The sequence below is a fragment of the Syzygium oleosum genome, unplaced genomic scaffold, assembly GCF_021117445.2.
Source record: "Syzygium oleosum isolate NSW1041296 unplaced genomic scaffold, Sole_v2.1 Sole_v2.15, whole genome shotgun sequence".
In the NCBI taxonomy this organism is placed as follows: Eukaryota; Viridiplantae; Streptophyta; class Magnoliopsida; order Myrtales; family Myrtaceae; genus Syzygium; species Syzygium oleosum.
In genome coordinates this window covers 7,667,826-7,689,956 of record NW_026607499.1, presented here as the reverse complement: position 1 = coordinate 7,689,956, position 22,131 = coordinate 7,667,826, and the positions used below count along the sequence as shown (strand labels likewise).

Here is a 22,131-nt window from a genome sequence, read left to right as displayed (position 1 = left end):
ACGACAGCAGACTTCGCTGCAGCACACCTTAGTACTTCATCAGTACATGGCGAAAGAACAAGGAGGCTGTTTCTTCGGGTGTACAATGCTTGGCAGTGGGAATGAGCTGCATACTTCGAGAAACCGTGGAGCGTGTACCATCCTTGGTTACGTGTAGTACACCGGCCGACTCAATCGCGCTATATTCCAATACTAAGAGATACATGCATAGTTTGTAGAATATTTTGTAGGAGGCAAGAATGAAAACGGGTTGTTTGAAAATGCGACATTTAGTGGTATTAATCAACGGTATAAGCAATACACATCAAGAAACTACATGTGTGGACATTATATGTGTTTGGGTTAACATCATCTAGAAACTATAAAAAATAAGAAAAATATGAAACCTCTAAAATATTTATATGACCCAATTGTACACAAACGATGCGCTCCGGGCAAGCCCGTATCAAGGCACTCACAAAGGATTTAGGACACCAATGCACATTCCCAGTACAAAATGCACTTGGTACGTTAGATCGAAGTAGAGATAAAACTCATTTTTTAATTACAAATTAGAGGGTTTTGAATGAATTTTTGCCACTTAGGATTTTCTAGGTAAAAAAACATGGAAAACTACTCAGAGAGGAAATATTCTTGTATGCAAATGAAGCCTATGCGTCCACTCCTTCTCAGACATTAAATTTTGCGAGCCTCGTATTAGACTCACCCGTTCTAATGACTAAGAGGGAATGAGATCAGATGTAGTGTATCGGATACATCGTGAGAGACATTATGTACAAATTTGAGGGTAATTTTATGGAAATGAAAACACCATGGGTGATTTCACAATCGAGCCAATTTAAAAGGGGTCTTCGCGTAGGTGGAAAAGAGTAATTTAGTCGTATGGTTAAGGAGAAAGGTATTTTGTGAAATACCACGAGCCTATTATGAAAATAACCGCCTCCCGTTTTCTAAACAAAGAATACACCCGTCATAACTTGTAAGGGGAAGTTTCAATAAGTGAGCCATATTTAACATCTAATAGCGAAATTTCTAATAAATCTTTTATAACTCAGATTATTTGCCGTGCGAATTACAAATGCAGTGATAATATAAAAATAAAGTGTTTACATATTTGTGAAAGCTTTTTTCTTAAGTAGACTCTCTCTCTAAGTTGGAGAGTGTAAGTGTGGGTTATTATCATATATCAATTGAATTAAACGAAGCATGGCTTCGAAGTTAGATAGCCCAAAGCTTTTTTTTTTTTAATGGAAGGTTGGGATTTGAAGCTTTTATTGACCGAGTTGAGGATTCCCACCACGGCTTGGACTTTGGGGAACCCCTCCTAGTAGTTTTCATGGGGAACATCAAAGTATGATATCTCCCAGGGTCTGAGCAGTCTGCCTGTGCACCCAATTGAAAAGATGAAGCAAGGGTCGTGACCAAGATTTATGATCATCAAGTAGTGAATGGCTTAGCTTCTCACTGAGTGCCACATAATTTTTCGTTACGTCCTATTCATACAATATACATCCGACACGCACTTAATCGTGCTCCAATTGAGTTCAATGGTGGACTCATCGGCACGTTTGTATATGTTTCGCGGATTTGCCCTTTCAATCTATTCATAACATGTTTGGACACATTTGATTAAACGGGTTAACATTTTTCTCGTGTCAATACAATAATATGCTTGCACATATTCGGACACATTAATATACATCTGAACACATTTTTACACATTAAATGAGATGTTACCTCTGCTACTATATAAAAGGAAGATGGAAGCTCCTACTTTCAAGTAGTCTACTTTCTCTTTTCTTCCTTAAATACCCTTCATGTCTTATCTTAGATATATATTATTCATATTAAGATTAGACTTAATTTGAAATGAAATGGTCATGACACGATGTGATTACAGTTGGATCACGAGAACTGTCAGCCATGTTCTAACCGAAGCGCAAGAAAACAGTGTTTTTGCAATCCTTTTCTTTTTATAAATTGCTCTTTTGCAACTTTACATGAAAGATGATACGAAAAAGGGAATTTCGGTGGGTTTTGATCCATGCTTTTTGACCACAATCACCTTTCAAACTAAACTTTAAATGGAGTTTGGCGATTGACTTTCCTGTTAGTGCATTCCAGGTAAACCCATTTCACCTTAACTTCAAATATTAAGTACTAAATTCTTGTGATATATATTTGAACATGATCAATTTGTTAGAATACGTACTTCCACCCTGTCATATCATTTTTGGGATTTGATATAGTAAAAAATTTAGTCTATATATTCTCCTCTTATTATAAAAGATAGGGAAATTGATTCGACCGATTTGATTTTAGAGAGTAGTGGGGGAGACATGGGAAGAGAGTAATTTGAGGAAGGACCGTCGTTCGTTATTACCGAGGATAACAACAAAAGTAAAGAAAAATCAAAGGGGCAGGACCACCATCGATGGCGTCATTGACATCTTCGGTGTCGTAATTTAAAGGAAGTGGCAAAAAAAATCCAAGAAAGGGGAAAAATTAAAAACGAAAACAATAAATAAATACACGAAAATAGATGCGGTGATGCAATCGCCACGATCGACGATCAATTTTTGATTGGTGCGTAACGCACGTGGGGCCCACCAAGCCCATCTTTTTCCCCGACATGCCTCACGTGGTCGCACTTTCTTATTTGGATCCGATTGAGAAATGTCACGTACACACATGACAAGAGTTTTGATCGTTATTCCGAATAAAAATATTATGATTAGTTTACACCCAATTGAACTTAATGAAGGGCCGGTGTTTACTCGAACATCGACCCCATAATTAAGTTAAGTCAAAGTGTAAATAACAATTTCCAAAGGCATTTTGAGAATTGAAGAATTACTTATTTGTCGGATAGTAAATTTAAAATTTTTCTATACACGTTTAATTAGATTTAACTAGTGCCCAAAGGGCATTGTTTGACATTTTCCATAAGTAAATAGGTGTTTCTAATTTTACAAAATAAAAATAAAAATAATCATAGCTCAAATTGCCTCTTTTGTCAAGCCGTCAAAACTAAAACTAAAATATTGTTAAAGTGCACTTTTAATCCCTGCAATTTTGAGGAGTTCGATTTTGACCATTTTCTCTTCATTTTTGGCATAATTGGAAGACAGTATTCAAGAAGACGTCCAAAGACACTTCCTAGGAGATTTTCTTTTCTACCCATTAGCAATTAATTGCAGCAACACTTATCGGTTGGATTGAACAAAGCATATTAAAGTGCCAAGTTACAATGGTGTATGATATGAATGCGTCTTATTTAGCGATACTAAATATATTTGAACCTTATGATCGACTTGAGAGGTAGACCAGTCAAGGTGTGTGAACACTGATCTAGACACCAACTTATCGCTAAATGGAAAAAAAAAATGCTGGGCTTTACTAAGGATAGGATTTATAACTCCTTGTCATCATAAATGAGAACACTTGTTTCTCATTCGGGATATCATGTATGTACAAATTTTCAATGTGGCATTCATTTGCTACAATGATAAAGTGGGTACCACAAATATGGTTCACGTGCCATAGAAAATGTCCCGTCGGGTCATGGTGGTATGGACCATTAGGAATTTTGGAGCTGATGGTTTACATTTACAAACATTACACCCAGCTAGATGAACATATTTGCAGCATCGATAATTATGAAATTATCCAAACCTAGCTGTCTTCAGATATAATTGATTTGGACCTGTTGGCCAGTCGACAAAATTGCAATAATCGATGGTGATGCAATCAGAATATAGCCTCGTATTATATAAATAGGAAATCATTAGCGAGTGCACAAATCTTAGGCGATGATTGTGATTGGTCATCAAAAGCATTTGGAGCTGCGTTTGTCATGTCTATTAACCGAATTTAGACTAAGAGGGGGCATAAGAGACGAAAGAAAGTCAGCTTTTGAGGGCCAAAAATTTGTAAATATTTCCAATGTTGGAGGGCAATTCCTCAATGAAAGTGAAAGCGATGTGGGGGGTGATTTTAAGGAGAAAAAAGAGCCGAACGACAAAGATCCATGCACACGCAATGAAAGCGAGACCAAAGCAGAGACGCTTTCGGTGATTTAACATTACTCTATTCACCTAATTAAACGGTCGTAAAATCCCAGTTATCTTAAAAAATAAAGAAGAAGAAGAAGAAGACAAGCTACATCGGATACCTTGCTCCGAAATCAATTATTCTCATTTTCCGAAAGTTACTCTTGATGTTGGAGTTTTGCCCTTGAATCATTTCGTGGGATATATAATGAATACTTTCGAATTGAACTACGTTATATGAATCGGAGTACGAAGCCCAACTGAACCACTTTTTATAGAAGGTTATATAGAGATGGGAGATATAGATGACAATTACAATTTGCCGCGCAATTTGGACAGTAAGTCTTAAGAAGATTGGCCAGGACAATGCCCATAAATACAGGCACAATCCATCGGCACAATGAAATGAACCTCTTTAAGACTATGAACTGAAATCCCTCTTCAAAATAAACATGAATAGTAGCCAAGTAATATGTCCAAAAAATCCCCTGGCTACCACCGGCTACTATCGACCACGTTTCGCAACATCTCTGAATCTGCAAAGACTGTCCATCTCCATTGCTCCACCTTTCTCATCGCCCCCACCAAAAAATTAAATTCCCAGTCCTGCTTCTTTCCAGGTCCTTTCCAGCCCAGGTGCTTGCAGCTGTGCTGAAAAAACACATTACTAGGAGGAAACCAGCTTGTCAATGGAACTAGCAAATCCTCGGAACCGCACAATGACGAACAACATAATTTCTGTAATTGAGCATTCAAGAGCTCATATGACTCTGCGATGTCTCTCCCACTCTGACTCCCGAGTCTGTCTTTACTCTCTGGTAGAACAACAAATAAGCGGCTGAAGTCCTTACATCAGCTTCACCAACTGGAGAAACATGGCTATCATCGAAGTGGTACCATCTGTTCTCATCGATCAGCTGTGCAATTTGACCAATAATATCAGTACGCCCAGTTTCACTTGAAAAGAGACATGATCAACGTGATAATGAAGCCAGAAAATTGGATAGCCTTTTGAGATTTGAGAAAATGATGCTAACAGGGAGACACAATAAAAACAACTCTGGTGCATTTCCAAAGCTGACACATTGTTTTAAGTTTAAAAAGATATATTCGAGCGATATTAAAAGGAAAAAAAAAATAGCTCTGGACCACACCATATGATAGATAGAATAAAAGAACTGTCGGATTCAATCGGGTCAAAGTGCATGACATTTAAAACCTAAGTACATAGCTTACCTTGGCATACGCAGTATAGTGCCCACCACCTAATCCACCGTAATGGTTGCTGATTGCATAGAGTTCGTACACATATGATTGCCCATCAATGCTTTTCACATATTTGGTTAAATCGAGATTGTGAGTGGGAAAATTCACAAATGTGTCGAGTTTGTTTTTCAGGTATCTGCTGTATGAGAATCTTTTCAAGTGAACTACAAGAATGTCTGGCAACTTCCACAAATCTAGTTTCTTAGTGGCTTGTCTATGTTCTTTGCAACCAGGGCAGTACCTACACAGAAAATTTTAAGATGCCACATCAGCCTAGACCTTCACAGGAGACTAGTTGGCAATGCAGAACAGTAAATACATTGTCAAAACCTCATAAAGTAGTTCCAGATACATACCACATGTCATCAGGACCAAGTGGTTCTTCCTTCAAGAATGCATCTAAGCATGAAAAGAGAGAAATAGCTTCCTGCCGGGTCTTCTTTACTGTGAACCCGCTCTTGTGAACCTCAGGTAAATCCATGAGGTAGCTTGCATCGTATTGTTCAAGCTCCCTCTCAGTCCAATCCAGCACAATCTTCACAGTTTGACCAGATATTACAGTATCCCTATGTATGGGTTTGTGATTTGCACCTCTATCATCAACCAAAGAAAGCTGGAACAATGGTAGCTCACCTGATGAATCATCCTCTACGCCTTCCATTTCGTCGTTACCTGGCCCAGACTGGCCATTGCTGCTACTAGATGATTCCTCTCCATCTTTTGAAACAAAGCTACTTGCCTTTTCAGAACTACTTTTAGAAGGAGAATATACTCTTCTCAAAGGTGACAACACTTTGCCAACAGCTCCAAGTATATCCTCTCCGCATAATGAGTCCTTTGCTAAATACATAACCAGAGGCGTTCCAGAGAACTTCCTCTCATGGCCCTTGAAGGTGTCTGGCCCAACCCTATGGAAGGAATCCACCACCAATTAGCAATTTAATAAAAAAACAAAAAGAAAATTGAATATAGCATATGAATAGCACTGACTGGAAAACATGCAAAACGCCAAGAGGCAGAGAACTCACCACATACGGCGGCACTAAATCTGGTTCAGGAAACTTAAGGACACAATCATGAAAGAAAATCCTCTAATAGGATTTAAAAGACCACCTAAAACTACTGCTTAATAGATTTTAGGATTAACACCACCAAAAACCCCAAACTGGTACACTTTTGACAAATTTACCCCGAAACTAATTTTTTGACCACCAAAAACCCTAAACTGGTACACCTGTGACAAATTTACCTTCGTTAGTTTCCTTTAAATTTTATCATCAAATTACTGAGTTGAATGACACGTGCCAGTTGACGGGTGTACTAGTTTAGGGTTTTACCCCTCTGTTTGTCACAAATTTACCATTTTGTGGTTTTTCGTGATATTAATCTGATTTAACGGAAGGTAAATTTGTCACAAATGTACCAGATTACGGTTTTTTGTGGTCAAAAAATTAGTTTGGGGTAAATTTATCACAAGTGTACCAGTTTGGGGTTTTTGGTGGTCAAAATATTAGTTTGGGATAAATGTGTCACATGTGTACCAGTTTAGGGTTTTTCGTGATATTAACCCTAGATTTTATCGTTAACACTAAATGTTATTAGGAACAAAAAGCAACTCCGCAGTGCCATAAATCATTCTCAATCAAAAAGTTGACAGCATACTGCTCAAGTCTATGCTAGCTAATACACCTAAACCTGATTTGGACGGGCCTAATTCAGGCACCTAAAGAGTATTTTGATACCGTCAAGCAAAAACAGATAAACTTAACACGGTATGAAAACCTATCAGAAAAGAATGAATAAGTATAAATTTGGCCCCTCAAATGGCTTTGCTTTTTTTTTCTCCGACATGACACTCAATTTAATCACAATGCAGTCTTCAAACATGACAGTTTTTTCCTAGTCCCCGTTAATTTCATTGTTTGAGATGCAGAGACAGACATGCAATAGAATGTTTACGCGGCATAGGAACTAGGTCCGGTGGTTTCCGAAGTATGCGTTGGAATTTCCAAAAGAATTGTAACTGACCAAATTAAAACAATTTAGTAATTTTAAGGGTCACATAGCACAAAAATTTAAGTTTGAGGACCACCAAGCACATTGACCATGCATGTGGCCACTCTAGAATGTCATACAGGCATAATTGCAGAATTCACTAGAAAGTAATGTTCCATAGCGCCAATGCACTGAGTAAGAATGAGAAAGCCTCACCTTTCAAGCCAGCGATGAGTAATTTCAACTTTTGTTCTCCCTGCCCCTACTTTAGGAAGTCTGTACGCCACAATGTAATCTTCATCCTTAATTGATGATAAATCCAATGAGTTGTCCAGATATCGGTAAATCCTGTGTTCATAAACCTGAAATTGAAAATGCAACACTTTAACCAATGAACAAGTCTGAAGAATTATGCCCAGAACAAAATTTAGAAACACATGCACACATCCATGGATACATAGATTCACCCACCACACATCCATGGATATACACCGACTCCTTATTAATGAATGAGGCTACACTGAAAGAGGATCAGTTTACCTCAGCAAGCAGAAGACATTCATCAGCCCTAAGGCAGCATGCAGCTCCCAATGTCTGGGTAAGATCTTTACAACAACCATGTTTAAGCACGGTAACAGTAAATGGCGTCAGCAGACCACTTCCATCACCATAAAACACAGTCACTGTCATTGTCCGGGTAACACTTGAAGGTAGTGGCAGTGTTAGGTACATAAAGGGGTCAAATGTTATTGAAATCTTGCCACATACAGGGCACACCAACGTTGATTTATATTGACCCTGACAATTTCACCACACAAATACACAGTGAGCAGCAATAAAAGCGAAATGACCAAGCTAGACTCCGAAAGAAAATTCAAGGTCATTCCACAAATAAATAACGAATCCACAAATACAAGGGTATTAAGTCAATGTACTGAGGAAGCAAGCAACAGAAGGTACAAGAAAGATCAAACTTCAATCTACCTTTGAAGAGGTCAACAAGAAAGATAAATTAATTGAACATAGATGCATTTTGATTCATGACAGCAGAGACTGCAAAGCATGGAAGTTCCTATAAATTTGAGCAGATGCAAGTTCTAGAAACAAACTACCATTCTTGGGCACAGATCTAGTAACTACCAGTCCTGGTAGAGTGGCAAGAAGCAAAGTAAAATACACACAACTGTTCAAAAATTGTCGGAATGCCCTCAACTGTTACCTTAATTACCCTACAAACTCCCTAGCTTGAACACAAAAATTACTCCTATTTTGTGTTAGCACGCGCAATCACGAAAGCCACTACTAATAATAATGCCATCAGGAACGTTATCAACATGCCAGAAGACACTGAACTCAACCATTTGAATGCCACCTATCATAGACCTACAGAACCATAAAATAACCTATACGAGCACTAAATAACTATATTAGACATTCATTGGAGAAAGCATACAATTGCACCTATAAAACACTCTTTACCTGGCAAACATCAACAATTATTGAATCGTTCCTGGCCTTATGATATCTCCATGATTCACCAGCAACTTCCCGGTCTGGGCGGCCATCCGAATCCTTTGCCTCAATGTAAGGCTTTTTCTTCACACGATTCAAGTCCTCGTGGAGCCCATCCAATAAGAATGCAAGAAGTTCCTATAGAGCAAGGATATAATAAAAATCTAATAATAACAAAAAGCATGAGAGAGAGGGGTAATCAGAAGTACATTACACATTACTCACCTGAGAATCATGCTGGTTATAACCGCTAAACTGAGGAGCAAATCTAGCAAGTTTTGCCTTGAAAGCACGTGGGGCAATTGTAGTCCTCCCTGATGACCACAATTTTCGCAACAACTCACCAAATGCAAGGGCAAGCTCCCCCTACAGACATAACTTACGTCAGAGTTTTGGTGTAATAGGATAGCACATTCTGAGACAATCACGGAAAAATGTCAGTTAAAATAAGTACAGAGACCCACGCGCATTCCCAGTGGATTTTCCATGTTGATATCCTCTGTATAGTCTTGCAGGAAATACTCAACAATAGGGGTAGTATGGACTAAACATTGGATGGCACTGTTCATGAAGCATGTGTTTCCCAGATTCTGCAAACCCGCCAAACCTCCCCTTTCTCCTTTATTGGCAGAATTAAATACATCATACCCATCCTCTGTACGAGAGCTTGATGAACTCAATCCACTTCTCTGATAAAAATTATACCCTGATGAATGACCATTCGACATGGTTGGCCCCCCTGCGATGGTCATAGATGACCTAGAAGGCTCAAGCACTACCAAAGCCAAATCATTTCGGGTTGAATCCATGCCATTTCCAGAATGAGGAACTCCATCAACTTGCACCTCTAGGAGAATCTGCAAAAAATAGAAGCATAATTGCCTATTGACAATAAATTTATAACAGGCTGAACAGGGAAAAACCCTTCAATTCCATTCCCTAAAAGAGCACACAAATATTACGAAACATATCTTTATCATCAGCAGGAAACTACAAAGGGTACAAAATGCAAATTCTCTCTTTTAAATTGTATCCTCAAACATATCATCCGATAATATAAAACCCAAAGACCATTGAAGATAAGAGTCTGAAGTGACAAATCTCAAATCTTGAGATTTCAAATATGAATAACAAAGTCAATTAGCTCGCAAATATTAAGGAAGGAGAAATGTTCTACTAAAGATGAATTACAATTTTTAATTAGAGCTCAAATGTTTACAATGTAGATAACATATAATTAGTCGCACAATGGTGAAGATTTGGCTCAAGAGGAAATATAGATCAGTTTCACTGTTTCACATTTAACTTAAAGTTTCAGCCACGCATTTCTTGGGACCAAATAACAGTTGTTATCGCCAATAAGTCCATATAACACCATTCTTGACTATAGATAATTAAAATAAGCATTGGTATCAACAAGACAAAGCCAAATTGCTCAAGTACTCACATCTTGGTCCATCTGCAAACTTTCTTCCTCCAGGGTCTTGTTTGGGCGGTCTAACAATAGAGTCTTCTGCTTATTAAAGTAGTCCCAAATATTAACCTGCCATTTCACGTGAAACGAGAAATTGGAAAACAGCAATTAAGCAACCTTTAATTACACAAAAATCAAAGAGCATGTAGAGACTTAATTAACAAGTGATAGGATGGCAAAAGACAGATATTGAGAATTTGAGATGCTTGAGATACAACCATATAAAACTGTATGCGCGCGGGTGCGAGAGAGAGAGAGAGAGACAGAGAGAGAGAGAGACAACAACTATATACCTTCGCCACATCCACTTTTCTGAGTATGCACACCTTCTCATATAGGTCATGTGTAGAAGCCTGAAACACAGAAAACCAATTAGACCCTGCACGTCTAACTAATTTTCATTCTTAAGGAAGGTCAAAACGAATGGGGAAAAATAACTTCCCTAAGCAAATAAGATCTCACACCAAAGAAGTATGTTAAGCAATACCTTTCTGCTTATTCTTATAATCGATTGGCTGTTATCTCTTGAATCAATCAACTTTAGACAAAGCAAATAAACCTCCACACTATAACTCTTGTTATGATAACCTTGCGAAATCATCTTTCTTGGTAAAGCTGGCCCTCCTTTATACCTAAAAGATAGAAGAGAAAAACGTGAGAAGTTGCCGGCAGTGGATTAACAGTTGAATGTATCCTTAGAATATGTACATCCACCACAACACCAATTTAAAAAGTAACCGTGCCCCTCAAACATTTTAAAGGACAAGATTTAAGAATATATTCTTCGAGGCAAGCATGTACAGAAGGAGTACAAGGACTGAGAATAAAGCTAGAAAGAGCCACAGATGCTTTCAAACAAACAAAGATGATCATCGAACAGGGGTCACTGACAGAACCATCACATTAAATAGGAAATCCACATATGGAAATCAACAGAATAGTAGAAACCCACTATTTTGTTATTCATATCTATTTGTTGCGTCTTTCTGTTTTCTCTTTTTAGATACCTAGTACGAATACTCGTTTCAAGGTGAAACGCCTATGAAAACGACAAATCATGTTTGGAAGATTAGACAATTAAATGAGGATTCGTAGCTCACAGACATAGAACCAGAATTCGTTTATTTGCAACAAGTTCAAGGCTTACTTGAACAATAATTCAACAGAAAACGAGATATATAGTTTCGTGCCATTAAAATAGAGATAAGAAAAAGAGAGATCCTTGATTTTGGTATGCTATAGCCACGTGAATTTCAAAGCATGTTAGGACAAAACGAAAAACGGGCAAAAAAGGTGAATAATAGACTAAACTTTGCAAGGTTGTAAATCAATGCTAAGACAAGGAAGATAAACTCGGAATAAGTTGTGTATCTATCTGAAGAAATTATTAATACAAGATCCACCTAGAGGGCAACTAAGTTTTAACGGCAGAACAAATGGTCTAGGGAGGGCCAAATAGTGGCAGCCTATTGAAACTAGATTTTCAGTGAACTGGTTGGTGTACTCATGCCTTTTCAGGTTCATATGAGACACCGACCAGCGCCATTTTTTTTATTGTTTTCTTTTTAGCCAACACCAACCAGCTTTATTTAGAGACAGACAAGGAGAGAATTGCTCGACCACGCAGACAAAGTCCGTGAAACTGACTCTACCAATCCAAAAGAGACTTTGCTATTCTTACAAAAAAGGCTTCTTCAAGATAATTATATTAAAACACCACTTCAGTCTAGTGAACATATCACGTGTATCTTCAGAGATACTTCTACTTCACATTGTACATCCGAAATTCATTCTTTAACTGATCCACTCAAAGGACAAAGTTAATGACATGCATACGTCCAAAGAGAATAATGCCATTAGATCCCTTAACAGAAGGTTTAGCACAAACAATTTATCAGAATGAATAGAAATTCCATCAATTTTCAATAATAATCTAATAATCATGTACTCTCCAACAATATTTCTACATAACCTCCATCTTATGTCATAAGATCTCCAATAACATCTCCAACAACATTCAAAGTAGAAAATAACGCACAACGATGTAGCAAACGGAACCTATATCTCACGTAAGATTGTTTAGATGACAAGGTCATTACCAACCAAAAAGCTTTTCCCAAACTTGTTGAGGAACCAAAACGTAGTCCCTCCCCTCTTCCAGCATTCTACGAAGCTCTAATTGATCACCCTCGCAATGCTCATCAGAAATTATGTCAGAATTATCAATAGGCCCAGGTCTCTCAGCCATTTCTGATGAAACCACTTTCAATCTCTGAGAATCCAAAGACGGCTCATCTGCCAAGTACCGGTCACTATTTTGTCTGACATACTTCTGCCAACAACAATACCACCTACAAAAAAGAAAATAAGAAGAAAAAAAACTCATGGATCATCTGCATATAAAAAGGCAATTCCACATCCACACTATCAATCGCACAATTTTGCATGATGATGCAACTGCTTGCATAGCACAATGGAAAGGGTCTGTTAGAAGGAGAAACGCATGCTCATCCACACGTGCCACAAACTACCTTAATGGATTAAAACATAGGAATTAACTGCTGACAAAATAGGGAACCCATCCACAAGATCGTGTTCACCTTCTCCTTGGGATTACGGAACTTCAACAAGAAGACAGGCAACAAAAAGTCCCCAAGACAAAACTGGGTGTCTTGGTTTCAAGAGAACCACCACAGCAGTGCGACGAACTATCTTCGACTAGAGTCGGACAGTATCTAGTAAGCAAATAAAAAACCCAATAAGGAAACCTAAGGTTCCGTGTGAAAAAGTTCCACATCAGGCAATCTACTATTTCATTAAAAACCATCACTTCACAATCAACTTCCCTGGTATTGCTTGTGCAAAACACCCAACACCAAAGGACCGATTACCAAACCACTTGCTATAATTGTCGCGATACGAAGCATAATAAGAACAGAGATTTCGAGAGGAGCGGCACCAGAAACTAAACAACCCAGTACGGACAATGGCAGCAAGCAAGCATTAATACCTATTAGAAACGACGAAGTAAACGTTGCCTTCTTTCAGATTGGCCTCCGCTTTGCCGGTTAGCTCCTCGACGACGCGCCTCTCCTCGTCCGGAGGGACCGGCAAGCAGCTCGCCCCATTGTCCATCATCATGAGGCCGGTATCGGGAATCGTCATAATCCGCGACACACCTACCACCACCACCCCCACCACCAACCTACACAAAAAAAAAAAAAAAAAAAAACACGAAACTCGCTCGAATCAGCTACGATACCCGGCCCGATCGAGGACGCGCGGGAGCGATGAGGGGATGCAATGGATCGAGAGGGAGGCGCGGATCACGGCGAGGCGGATTGTCGACGAGATCGAATCGCGAATCGGAGGAAGCGGCGGAGCAAGGAACCCTAGGGCCGAAGGAGGAAGCAACAACGATCCGGCACAGAGAGAGAGAGAGAGAGAGAGAGAGAGAGAGAGATCGCACCTTCCTTTTCGACGATCGCCGCCGCAGTCGTCTTCGTCGCCGTCGTGCTCCTGAATTCTTCTGAAATCTTTTTGCTTTTACTTTTTCTTTCTTCGGGACTTTCGCTCGTGTGCCGTGCTGCGCTGCGCTCCCCCCTTTCCTTTTTATAGCCCTCCTCTACTCTACATAAAAATGTATTTCGTTTCTTCGAGCTCAAGTCGGAAAAAAAACAAATTTTGACCCGGGAAAAACCATTCGTGAAAAAAACATGTTTTTCTCTTCGTATTCGCCAAAGACATAAAACCAGAGATTTTTAGAAACGAGGAAAATTAGAAAAATTAATAATAACCGAAATCCAAATCGAAACGCGGTACCCCTACCAAGTGCTTGTAACTAGCTTCCGCACTTGTCCAGACGCCAAGTTCAACCCGGAACCCAATAAAAAGGAGAAGCGAGAAATGCAAGAAATTACCCGACAGAAATTGATATATCTTTCTCGTGAAGAAACGACACTGATAGTCTCTGAACTTTGTCTCAATGCACAATTTCATCGTTGGATTTTTAACTTGTTATATATGATCGTTGAACTGTTCTTGAATGTTCGATGCAGTCCTTCTTATTTGATCGAACAAGAGAGAAAGTCATCGCGGGCCTCTGAATTATTATCTAGTCCCCAAATTTTCGGTTCGTTCGATCTAGTCCCTTTGACTTTGCATAACAAAAGCTCCGTTTGATTCGGCATTTGGAATGTGCTTGGGGGCTATAAAGTCTATTGGGCAAATGCAAATGGCGTTTGGTTCATTTTTACAAAAATAAAGCACGGAGAATTTTTTTTTTTTTTTTGGTCAGAAACACGGAGACATGGATAAAATTAATTATGACAATACAGAACACAAAAGTTTGAAAGTTTTATATATAATATACGTATAAGAAGGTTTCGACGTATAATTATGTGGGAAGTTTGGCAATTAGTGTGTATCATTTATATATTATTATCATTCTTATGGAAAAGCTTTCAATTTTAAAAAATTTTGCACCTATTGGATCAAATATTTGATCTTGCGAGATTTAGAGCTTTCAAATGATAGAACTTTACCCACAAAAGTGTTCAGAGCACCTATTGGTCATTTTCTGGACTTTTCGCTTCCGGTAAAAATGAAGAGACGAGAAGATCGGTTATGCCAAGATCAAACTGATACTCTCTTTAAACTTCTTCTGAAACAACTCCACAGTATGCAGCCAAAAGTTCGTCCTTGGGTTTGGGTGACAAGAACACAGGCGACGTGGTTGTCTCTTCTCAGCCAAGAGAAAAAGAATATAAGAACAGACGATGGCTTCCTTCCGCAAGCATCAATCATATGCAAAGAGGCTCGTTTGAATGCTAAATGCAGGTGGACAGAGGCAAAGTATGATTTGGCGTGGAACATTTGACTGCTAAAGATTCATTACAGGATACTAGTTATACCGGGGATTTGAAGAGATAGGACGTTTTGTATCCTAACAAATCTGCTCTGCCTTCGGTATTTCAGAACAATCCTCGATGTCTCGCTAAGCGTTGCCGAGTATGTTGAGTCGATATTCAAAACGAAAACACCGCCAGTAGAAAGTCGCGGTCAACTCCCGAAAAGCTCCTCTTCTCAGAAACCATCTACCTTTTTCTTATCGTGGTGCTCGTCGGTCGACGGCCACGTATGGGGCGACTGATAACAATTTCCTTCGAATAGACACGGCTAATCATCAGATGGAAAGACGTGTCTCTGGTCATAGTAAACCGCAGGAACATGGCTCCAAGATTTGAGAAGCAAAGTGAAATACATTCCCCTCAGGAACAAGAGACGAATAACATACACCAAAAACAACAATCACAGGAATTACTGCAGTCCGTACACCGTACAAGATAACATCAAGTCGAAGATGAAGTTTCCAGAAAACCATCCTAACATGTCTTCTTGCTCAGCCAGTCGTTCTTAAAGTCACCTTCTCCCACAAGGCCGAAAAAGTGATTCCTCAGCTGGCATGACCCCACCAGAATACCCATCAGCAGAAATAGACGAAATGTTCTACTAAAACAGGAAAAAAAAAAATACGACTATATGTACAATGGCCATACAAATTTTCAATCCAGACCTCAAACTAGCATCTACCTGACGGGGAAAGTTGAATCTCCTGTAAGATATACATAGGTTACATCTAACTCAGAGACATCATGCAACTAATGTTGTCTACTTTGCATTCTACTGTCCGAATAGTAAAGCAAGAATCTGATAGAACTGGATGAAACCAAAGATAGCTGCACATACAATCCAGAGGGAGGCTGAGGTCCCAAATAACCACAGAGAACAATCGTAGTTTACATGTTTTGAATCTCGTCCGAGCTACTAGAGGCATCACTTCCAACCGGCCCTCTTCCACCTCCCTGAATCTCATCCTCGCTGAAAATGCTATCCTCACTTGAATTAGACAGCGTCTCCTCATCATCATCGTCATCCTCGATTACCACTCCCGCCTTCCGTCGGTTTCTCAAATCCTTCACTCCTCTCCCCTGGAGAGCTAGACGTCTGCGTTTTCTTGCATTTCGCTTGCCCTTAGGGAACTCTTCCCGTTGGGACTCAAGACTTCTGCTTTCTACTTCCTTCTTAGTGCTGTGGGCTCCATCTTCGTTATCCTCTGATTCTTCAGCATCAATTTTCCTCCTTTTCCTGCTTATGCTGGTCTGCAACACATCAATAAGGCCTTTAAGCAATGTGTATAGGCATATATTTAGCATCTAGAGCCCAAGTTGAAATCAGCAGTCTCCGCACTGATTCTCTCTAGTCAACCTCACAGTGGTTTGATGAGTTTAATTGACACTGGATAAGCCTTTTTGAACATCTAAGATAACAAATTGGGAGAGAAACAAAAGCTTTTAAAGATTATTAAAAGAAAATACTTCGTGGTATAATCAAAGTGGTACCAAAAGATCGACGATATTAACCCCGTATGCTCTAATTTGACTAATGGAACAAAATCTTTTCAAGCTGCCAAACGGAGTCGACAGACAGGACAACAGCAGAATGTAAGTAAAAATTTATTTTCCATACCTTTGGACCCCGGTCAATCAACTGAGCCCACTCTTGCCGGTTTCTTAAGCAATCAAGAACAGCCTGTGAATGACTCGAATATGCATAACGCTCTCCATTATGCTTCCTCAAGTTATGCCAGTGCTGAAAGAGGAGATGACAAGGACATTGAGAATAAATAAACGACAGCAGTCATCAATAAACAACATTTTTTGTAAAATAAAAGTACCGGTAATACTGCATTACAAAGCTCCTCATAGGTCATTCGCCTGCCTTTGCTCATGATCTCATTTATTAATCCTGCAAATTATGCAGAAATCAAGCGCAAGTTAGAAGAAGTACGAAGAAATAAAAAGAATAACTAAATAGAGCTTGATATGATCAAGTCCTGCAACGATAACACCAAAGAATATTTCTTAGAAGTTCCTACCTGGTAAAGTCCGATGAGCCAGGCCTCCTACCGCGCCTGTATCATCATCTGAGTTATTTATCGGAGTATTATGTATGGATGACACCTTATTATCATTGGCCTCATTGGAAGAAGAAGGACCGCTGCTTGTACTTGTGGTCAAAGCAGGAACATTCTTCTTAAAGGGATGCAGAGATCCATTCACTTCCCTCTTGGACGCATCTCCTTTGTGCACTGTTTCTCGTCTCCCTTGATCAGGAGATGCCACTCTGTCAGTCCTTTTACCTTCATCATCATGCTCACAAGAACTGCGCAATACATCTTTGGATCCATCCTTGCCTTTTCTTCGAGGAACCTATACAGAATATTATTTTCCAAAATTTGGAAGTTTAGATGAAGCTCACTAAAGACCTTAAAATCAGATACTCATGTAAGCGGGATTTAAATAAAGAAAACCAATGAAGCAGAACTTTGAAGCAGAATCATCAAGCCATACCAAATTGTGATCTTTTGCGCCAGAACTAGATGTTCGCTTTATCAGTATACTAGTAGCAGCTTGAGAAGCTAGTTGAGGGAAACTGCCAGCATGGCGTACTCGTGGTACTCTAGGCACTCTAGGAGAACTATTGAGTTCATGATGCAAAAGTAGAGCAAGCTGCGAAAGAAGTTGACGAGATTGAGTAAATCACTTGCCAAGATCAACTTGCGTTAAAAAAGAGAAAAAAAAAAAAATCAGGGAACAGCACACATACCTCTTCATCGCTCAGTGTGGAAGAATTAGGAACCAGAGGTGCTTGCCCTTGTGTGCTATGATTCACCTTAGAAGATGGAGGAAAATTTGTATGGCTGGACTTTCCACTTTTCTGTGGTAATCCCGATCCTATAGCCTTATTTTGTGAAAGGGCAGTAGAGTGATTTTGCAAAGTGCCCGGAGATTCACCAGACCCTGAAGAAACTGCTACATTATGGGAAGAAGATGATTTTAAAGAGGGGAAGGTATGATCTTTTGAATCTGAGGCAGTCCGCTTAGAGCCAGAAGCTTGGAAAACCTTGCTTGAATGTGAAGCTTTCAAAGAAGCACCTGAGGATGATGTCGAACAGAATTTTGCTGTCTTCCACACCGGGTCATGCCCACTCTTCTCAGTTAAAACATCAGCTGAAGCCTGCTCTTTCTTGGCAATAGGATCAGACTCCCCTGCTGTTCGTTGCTTCACGATTGGATTCAGATTCTGAGCATCTAAAGGTTTCGACTTGTCTGAGCTGGATGATTTCTGGATAGGCAGAGAAGATGGTGTGGAAGATGCTTCGCCAACAGAGACCACTACTTTCTGTGCAGATGGCGCTATAGGTAATTCAGTTCCACTAGATTTTGATGGCTCTTCAGGAGACACCAAAGCAGCTTTAGATTCTGCAGAGCTTTTCTGCCTTTCAATAGAATCCTCAGATGCTATTGCTTCCTGTTTGGGCTCACATACATCACCAGATAGCTCCTGACCAGTGTGGACACGACTCTCACAGACTGCTTCTGCATCACGGGCAGTGCCTAATGATTTTTTGTCAGTGCATTGTGAACTGTTAACCTCCACGTCATTTGCTTTGAAATTTTCAGATGTCTGGGTATTAGATACTCCAGGGTATCTAGCATCATCAGATGGCAATGACACAGAGTTCTTGTCAGCAAGAGGAGAAGACTGAATTTGCAACAACCCCTTACAAGTATCATCATCTGCTTCTTTTTTCACATTGCAAGAAAAACCCATGGATCTGTTGCTGTCGATATCTGATGGACTTTGTTTATTTTTTGTTTCTGGAGCTGCTTGAGCTACATCTTCCCCTGGATGCACCAAAACCTTTCCAGTGGAGCTAGCATCCGGATTATTTATTATCCCACTCTCTTCCTATTATCAGCGTAAGGAAAAATGAGACCAAATAATCGAGTCAAGAAGAGTACATCTATGAATGCACCCATATTCCTGGACTCCAGATGCCCTTAACAATTTTACATTGTTAAGTTTTTTAGGGGTAAAAGGAAATCACTATGAGCACAAATATCATGCAGCCAATTTAACACTATAAAAAATGTAACCCTCTTAATTGATTGGTTAAATTTTTTAGGGAAGGCTTTCACTAGAAGGCTCTTGCAATGGTAATGTCTTTAAATGCCTAATTTCATATAATTCACAAGATTAATTTTATCAAAATTGCAACTGCAATCACAGTTCCAATATCTGCCAAACGTTCTTCATTGGGCAAATTTCTGCCCAAGAGAGCTTCAGTTGTTCATCTACTTGGGGCTTACAACATGAGCAGTCACAAATGAAGCAGGCGCAATTCCAACTCATGTCCCTATTCAACTACTATCATCATCTTCACCACCAACATGGCAATATATAGCTTGCCAGTCCCACGATCAGCAAATTTGACATCAACTATCTAAAAAATGTCAAAAACGGATTACATGATTACTTTCTTCAGCAGATAGGCCTTCAAGCTGAATTGGATTTCCCTATGACTCTGGCAACATACATTGATCCATGGTTCTATAGGAAATTCAACATCTTCCCTCTCACGGATCATCTATCATTCGTGTCCTAAACAGCTAAACCTCTAGAAAATTCTTACAACCTGCAGTTCAAACACTATGACTTAATTCACCAAAAAAAAATCTCGCTCAATAATAGCTCAATTCTACATTACTTCAGTATCACAAATTTCTAAAGCAATCTCTACTACTGGACCCTGATTCATCAAGGTAAATTAAAATAATACCAATGCCAAACACAAGAAGAAGGATTACTAGCAATTATTTTTGGCTTAGAAGAACCAAGAATCATTGCAAAAGCTGACAGTCGATTGCCCTACTGGCAGTAAATCATAATTGAGTGGTGAAACATCAGGGACCAATAGTGACCTAGAGCCAAATTCCATGTTAACTTAGTCTGAGATGTTACTGAAGAAAGTCATTATAATGAGGCATGTTTTAAAATTTGTATGGTGGACAAGCAGGTACATACCGCTTTCGACTTAGTAGAGCTGTCAGCTACGTTATGCTGGTCACTTAAGGGAACAATCTTTAAAGAACTATTGACCCCTGAAAGCAAGTGATTCCCAGCCTCATCTTTAGTCGACACAGCATCAGCAGGACAGGAGAATTCAGCAGAGGCACCTTCCAGAGGTTGCTTCAAAGTTGCCAAGTTAGCCCTAAAATTTTCAAGAATCTTGCAGACTGCAACATGACCATCTGAAACAGGTTCAAAAGGCACACCATCTCTCAAGTCCCTGTTCTTGACACTCCGAATGTCAGTCTTGAAAGACTTCGGACCTCTTTCTTCACAAAATGCCAATTGTTTTGCATCACTGGTAGGTGTAAACACTAGTAATAAAGATGAACGAAAATCAAGTCAACAAGCGCATGTCAGCTGTGGAAGAACTAGAAGTGACCCACAGAAATGTTCTTGCTTCTAGAAGGATATATTATATCGTCCTAAGCAAATAAAGACGAGACAATTCGACAATATAAAAAGCGGACAAAAGTTACCTGCTTTAGAAGTATGCAGGACTCTTTTCTTGTGATCCACATCTTTTTCAGCAGTCCTAGCCTTCTTCTTTCCACTTACGTCTTTTAATATGCCTGATTCTTCTTTCTTACGCTTCCCGGCGTGTATCACAACAGGCCGAAGTAAGGTTCTTTCTTTATTCACGGCATTATCACCTGCCCCCCATTTCTTTGTCTCTCTCAAGTGCGTCTTCCTATCGTACCTACATTCCTGATCTCTGCTTTTCATGCCAACTAAATCTTTCCCGGGAGTAGCCATGAAATTCTCCTTTGACAATGAGAACAAAACCCCAGCACCCTTATCAACAGCATTCTCATTGTCCTCTTCGGCATTAGCATCAGCTTCCTTGTGCTCATTCCAACAAGGGAACTCCCGATACTGAAAATTGAACTTCTTCGGCACATATCCTGTGCACTTCCACAGCTGCGGCGTAAAAACCGACGACAACCCACTAAATAGCCCCGGATCTCCACCAGGAATCCCTTGCACATGTACCTTCTCATCCAATGGCATCTCCGTCCAAAGCCTAAACGGCCGCCTCGCAGGCCCATTGGCTGCATATGAAGCCTCCATCCTCATAGTCTTAGTCGGCAGCTCAACCAACAGCTGAGCAACCTCGGTCTCCTCGCTATCATTCCTACTATTCTTACTCTTACACTTATCACAAGCGAACGACTCCTCTCCTTTCACGTACCGCGAACAGCGAGTATGCACCCACACCCCGCACTCGTCGCAGTTGACCATCTCCTCTCCATCGTCGAAATTCACGCCGCAAATGCAATCCACGGTCCAGGAGCCGTCCACCCAGTCGTCGGGCGGGTCCGTGCTCTGCAACCGCTGCGACCGGCCCTTCATATCACCACCCCTAAATCACCAATTCCCCCCACGCTCCGGCGCACACAAATCGAATATCCACCCGAACGCAACCAAAAGATTCACAACCCCATCTCCCGCACGGCCAGAGCTACAAAACCGCCCACACAACCCACCTCCTAAAATTCTCTCATCCCCACTAATTCCGAATCCGGGACACAACGCGAATTCAAGGCGCGGGCGAGAGAGAACGAGTACCTCGGAACCCAGAATCAAGCGGCGGCGGCGGCGGCGGCGATGCCTGCCGATTGCGGAGGCGGAAAAGGCCCCGCCTTTGAGGTGCTCCGAGGCTTGAATTCGCCGGAGAATGGGGAAAGGCGAATGCCGTCAGCAATTGGGCACCCACTGCGGCGTCTCTATGGATCTATCAAGAAATCAGCAGCGACGACAATGGCTTCCCTCCCTCTCTCTCTCTCTCTCTCTCTCTCTCTGTGCCGGAACTGAAACCGAAGCATTGAATTTGGCAGAAATCGGAATTGAGGCGTC

The 22,131-nt window shown here is 40.2% G+C and overlaps 2 protein-coding genes across 2 annotated transcripts; both read right to left on the bottom strand.

Annotated features, from left to right (window-relative positions):
• Positions 1-4,300: 4,300 nt before the first annotated feature.
• On the bottom strand, positions 4,301-13,749 carry LOC115675473 (ubiquitin carboxyl-terminal hydrolase 9-like). The gene is made up of 13 exons (XM_030598150.2): positions 13,310-13,749; positions 12,399-12,650; positions 10,787-10,931; positions 10,593-10,652; positions 10,273-10,368; positions 9,290-9,682; positions 9,051-9,191; positions 8,793-8,963; positions 7,854-8,111; positions 7,530-7,675; positions 5,675-6,226; positions 5,289-5,559; positions 4,301-4,969 (listed from the first exon to the last, which is right to left on the bottom strand). The coding sequence occupies exons 1-13, from the start codon at positions 13,462-13,464 to the stop codon at positions 4,805-4,807; spliced, it is 2,805 nt and encodes a 934-aa protein (XP_030454010.2). The 5' UTR covers positions 13,465-13,749; the 3' UTR covers positions 4,301-4,804.
• A 1,843-nt stretch (positions 13,750-15,592) lies between these two features.
• On the bottom strand, positions 15,593-22,131 carry LOC115675446 (uncharacterized). Its single transcript, XM_030598100.2, has 8 exons — positions 20,754-22,131; positions 20,230-20,588; positions 17,968-19,113; positions 17,712-17,870; positions 17,237-17,570; positions 17,036-17,106; positions 16,828-16,950; positions 15,593-16,460 (listed from the first exon to the last, which is right to left on the bottom strand). Exons 1-8 carry the CDS (start codon positions 21,625-21,627, stop codon positions 16,098-16,100), a joined length of 3,429 nt encoding a protein of 1,142 aa, XP_030453960.2. The 5' UTR covers positions 21,628-22,131; the 3' UTR covers positions 15,593-16,097.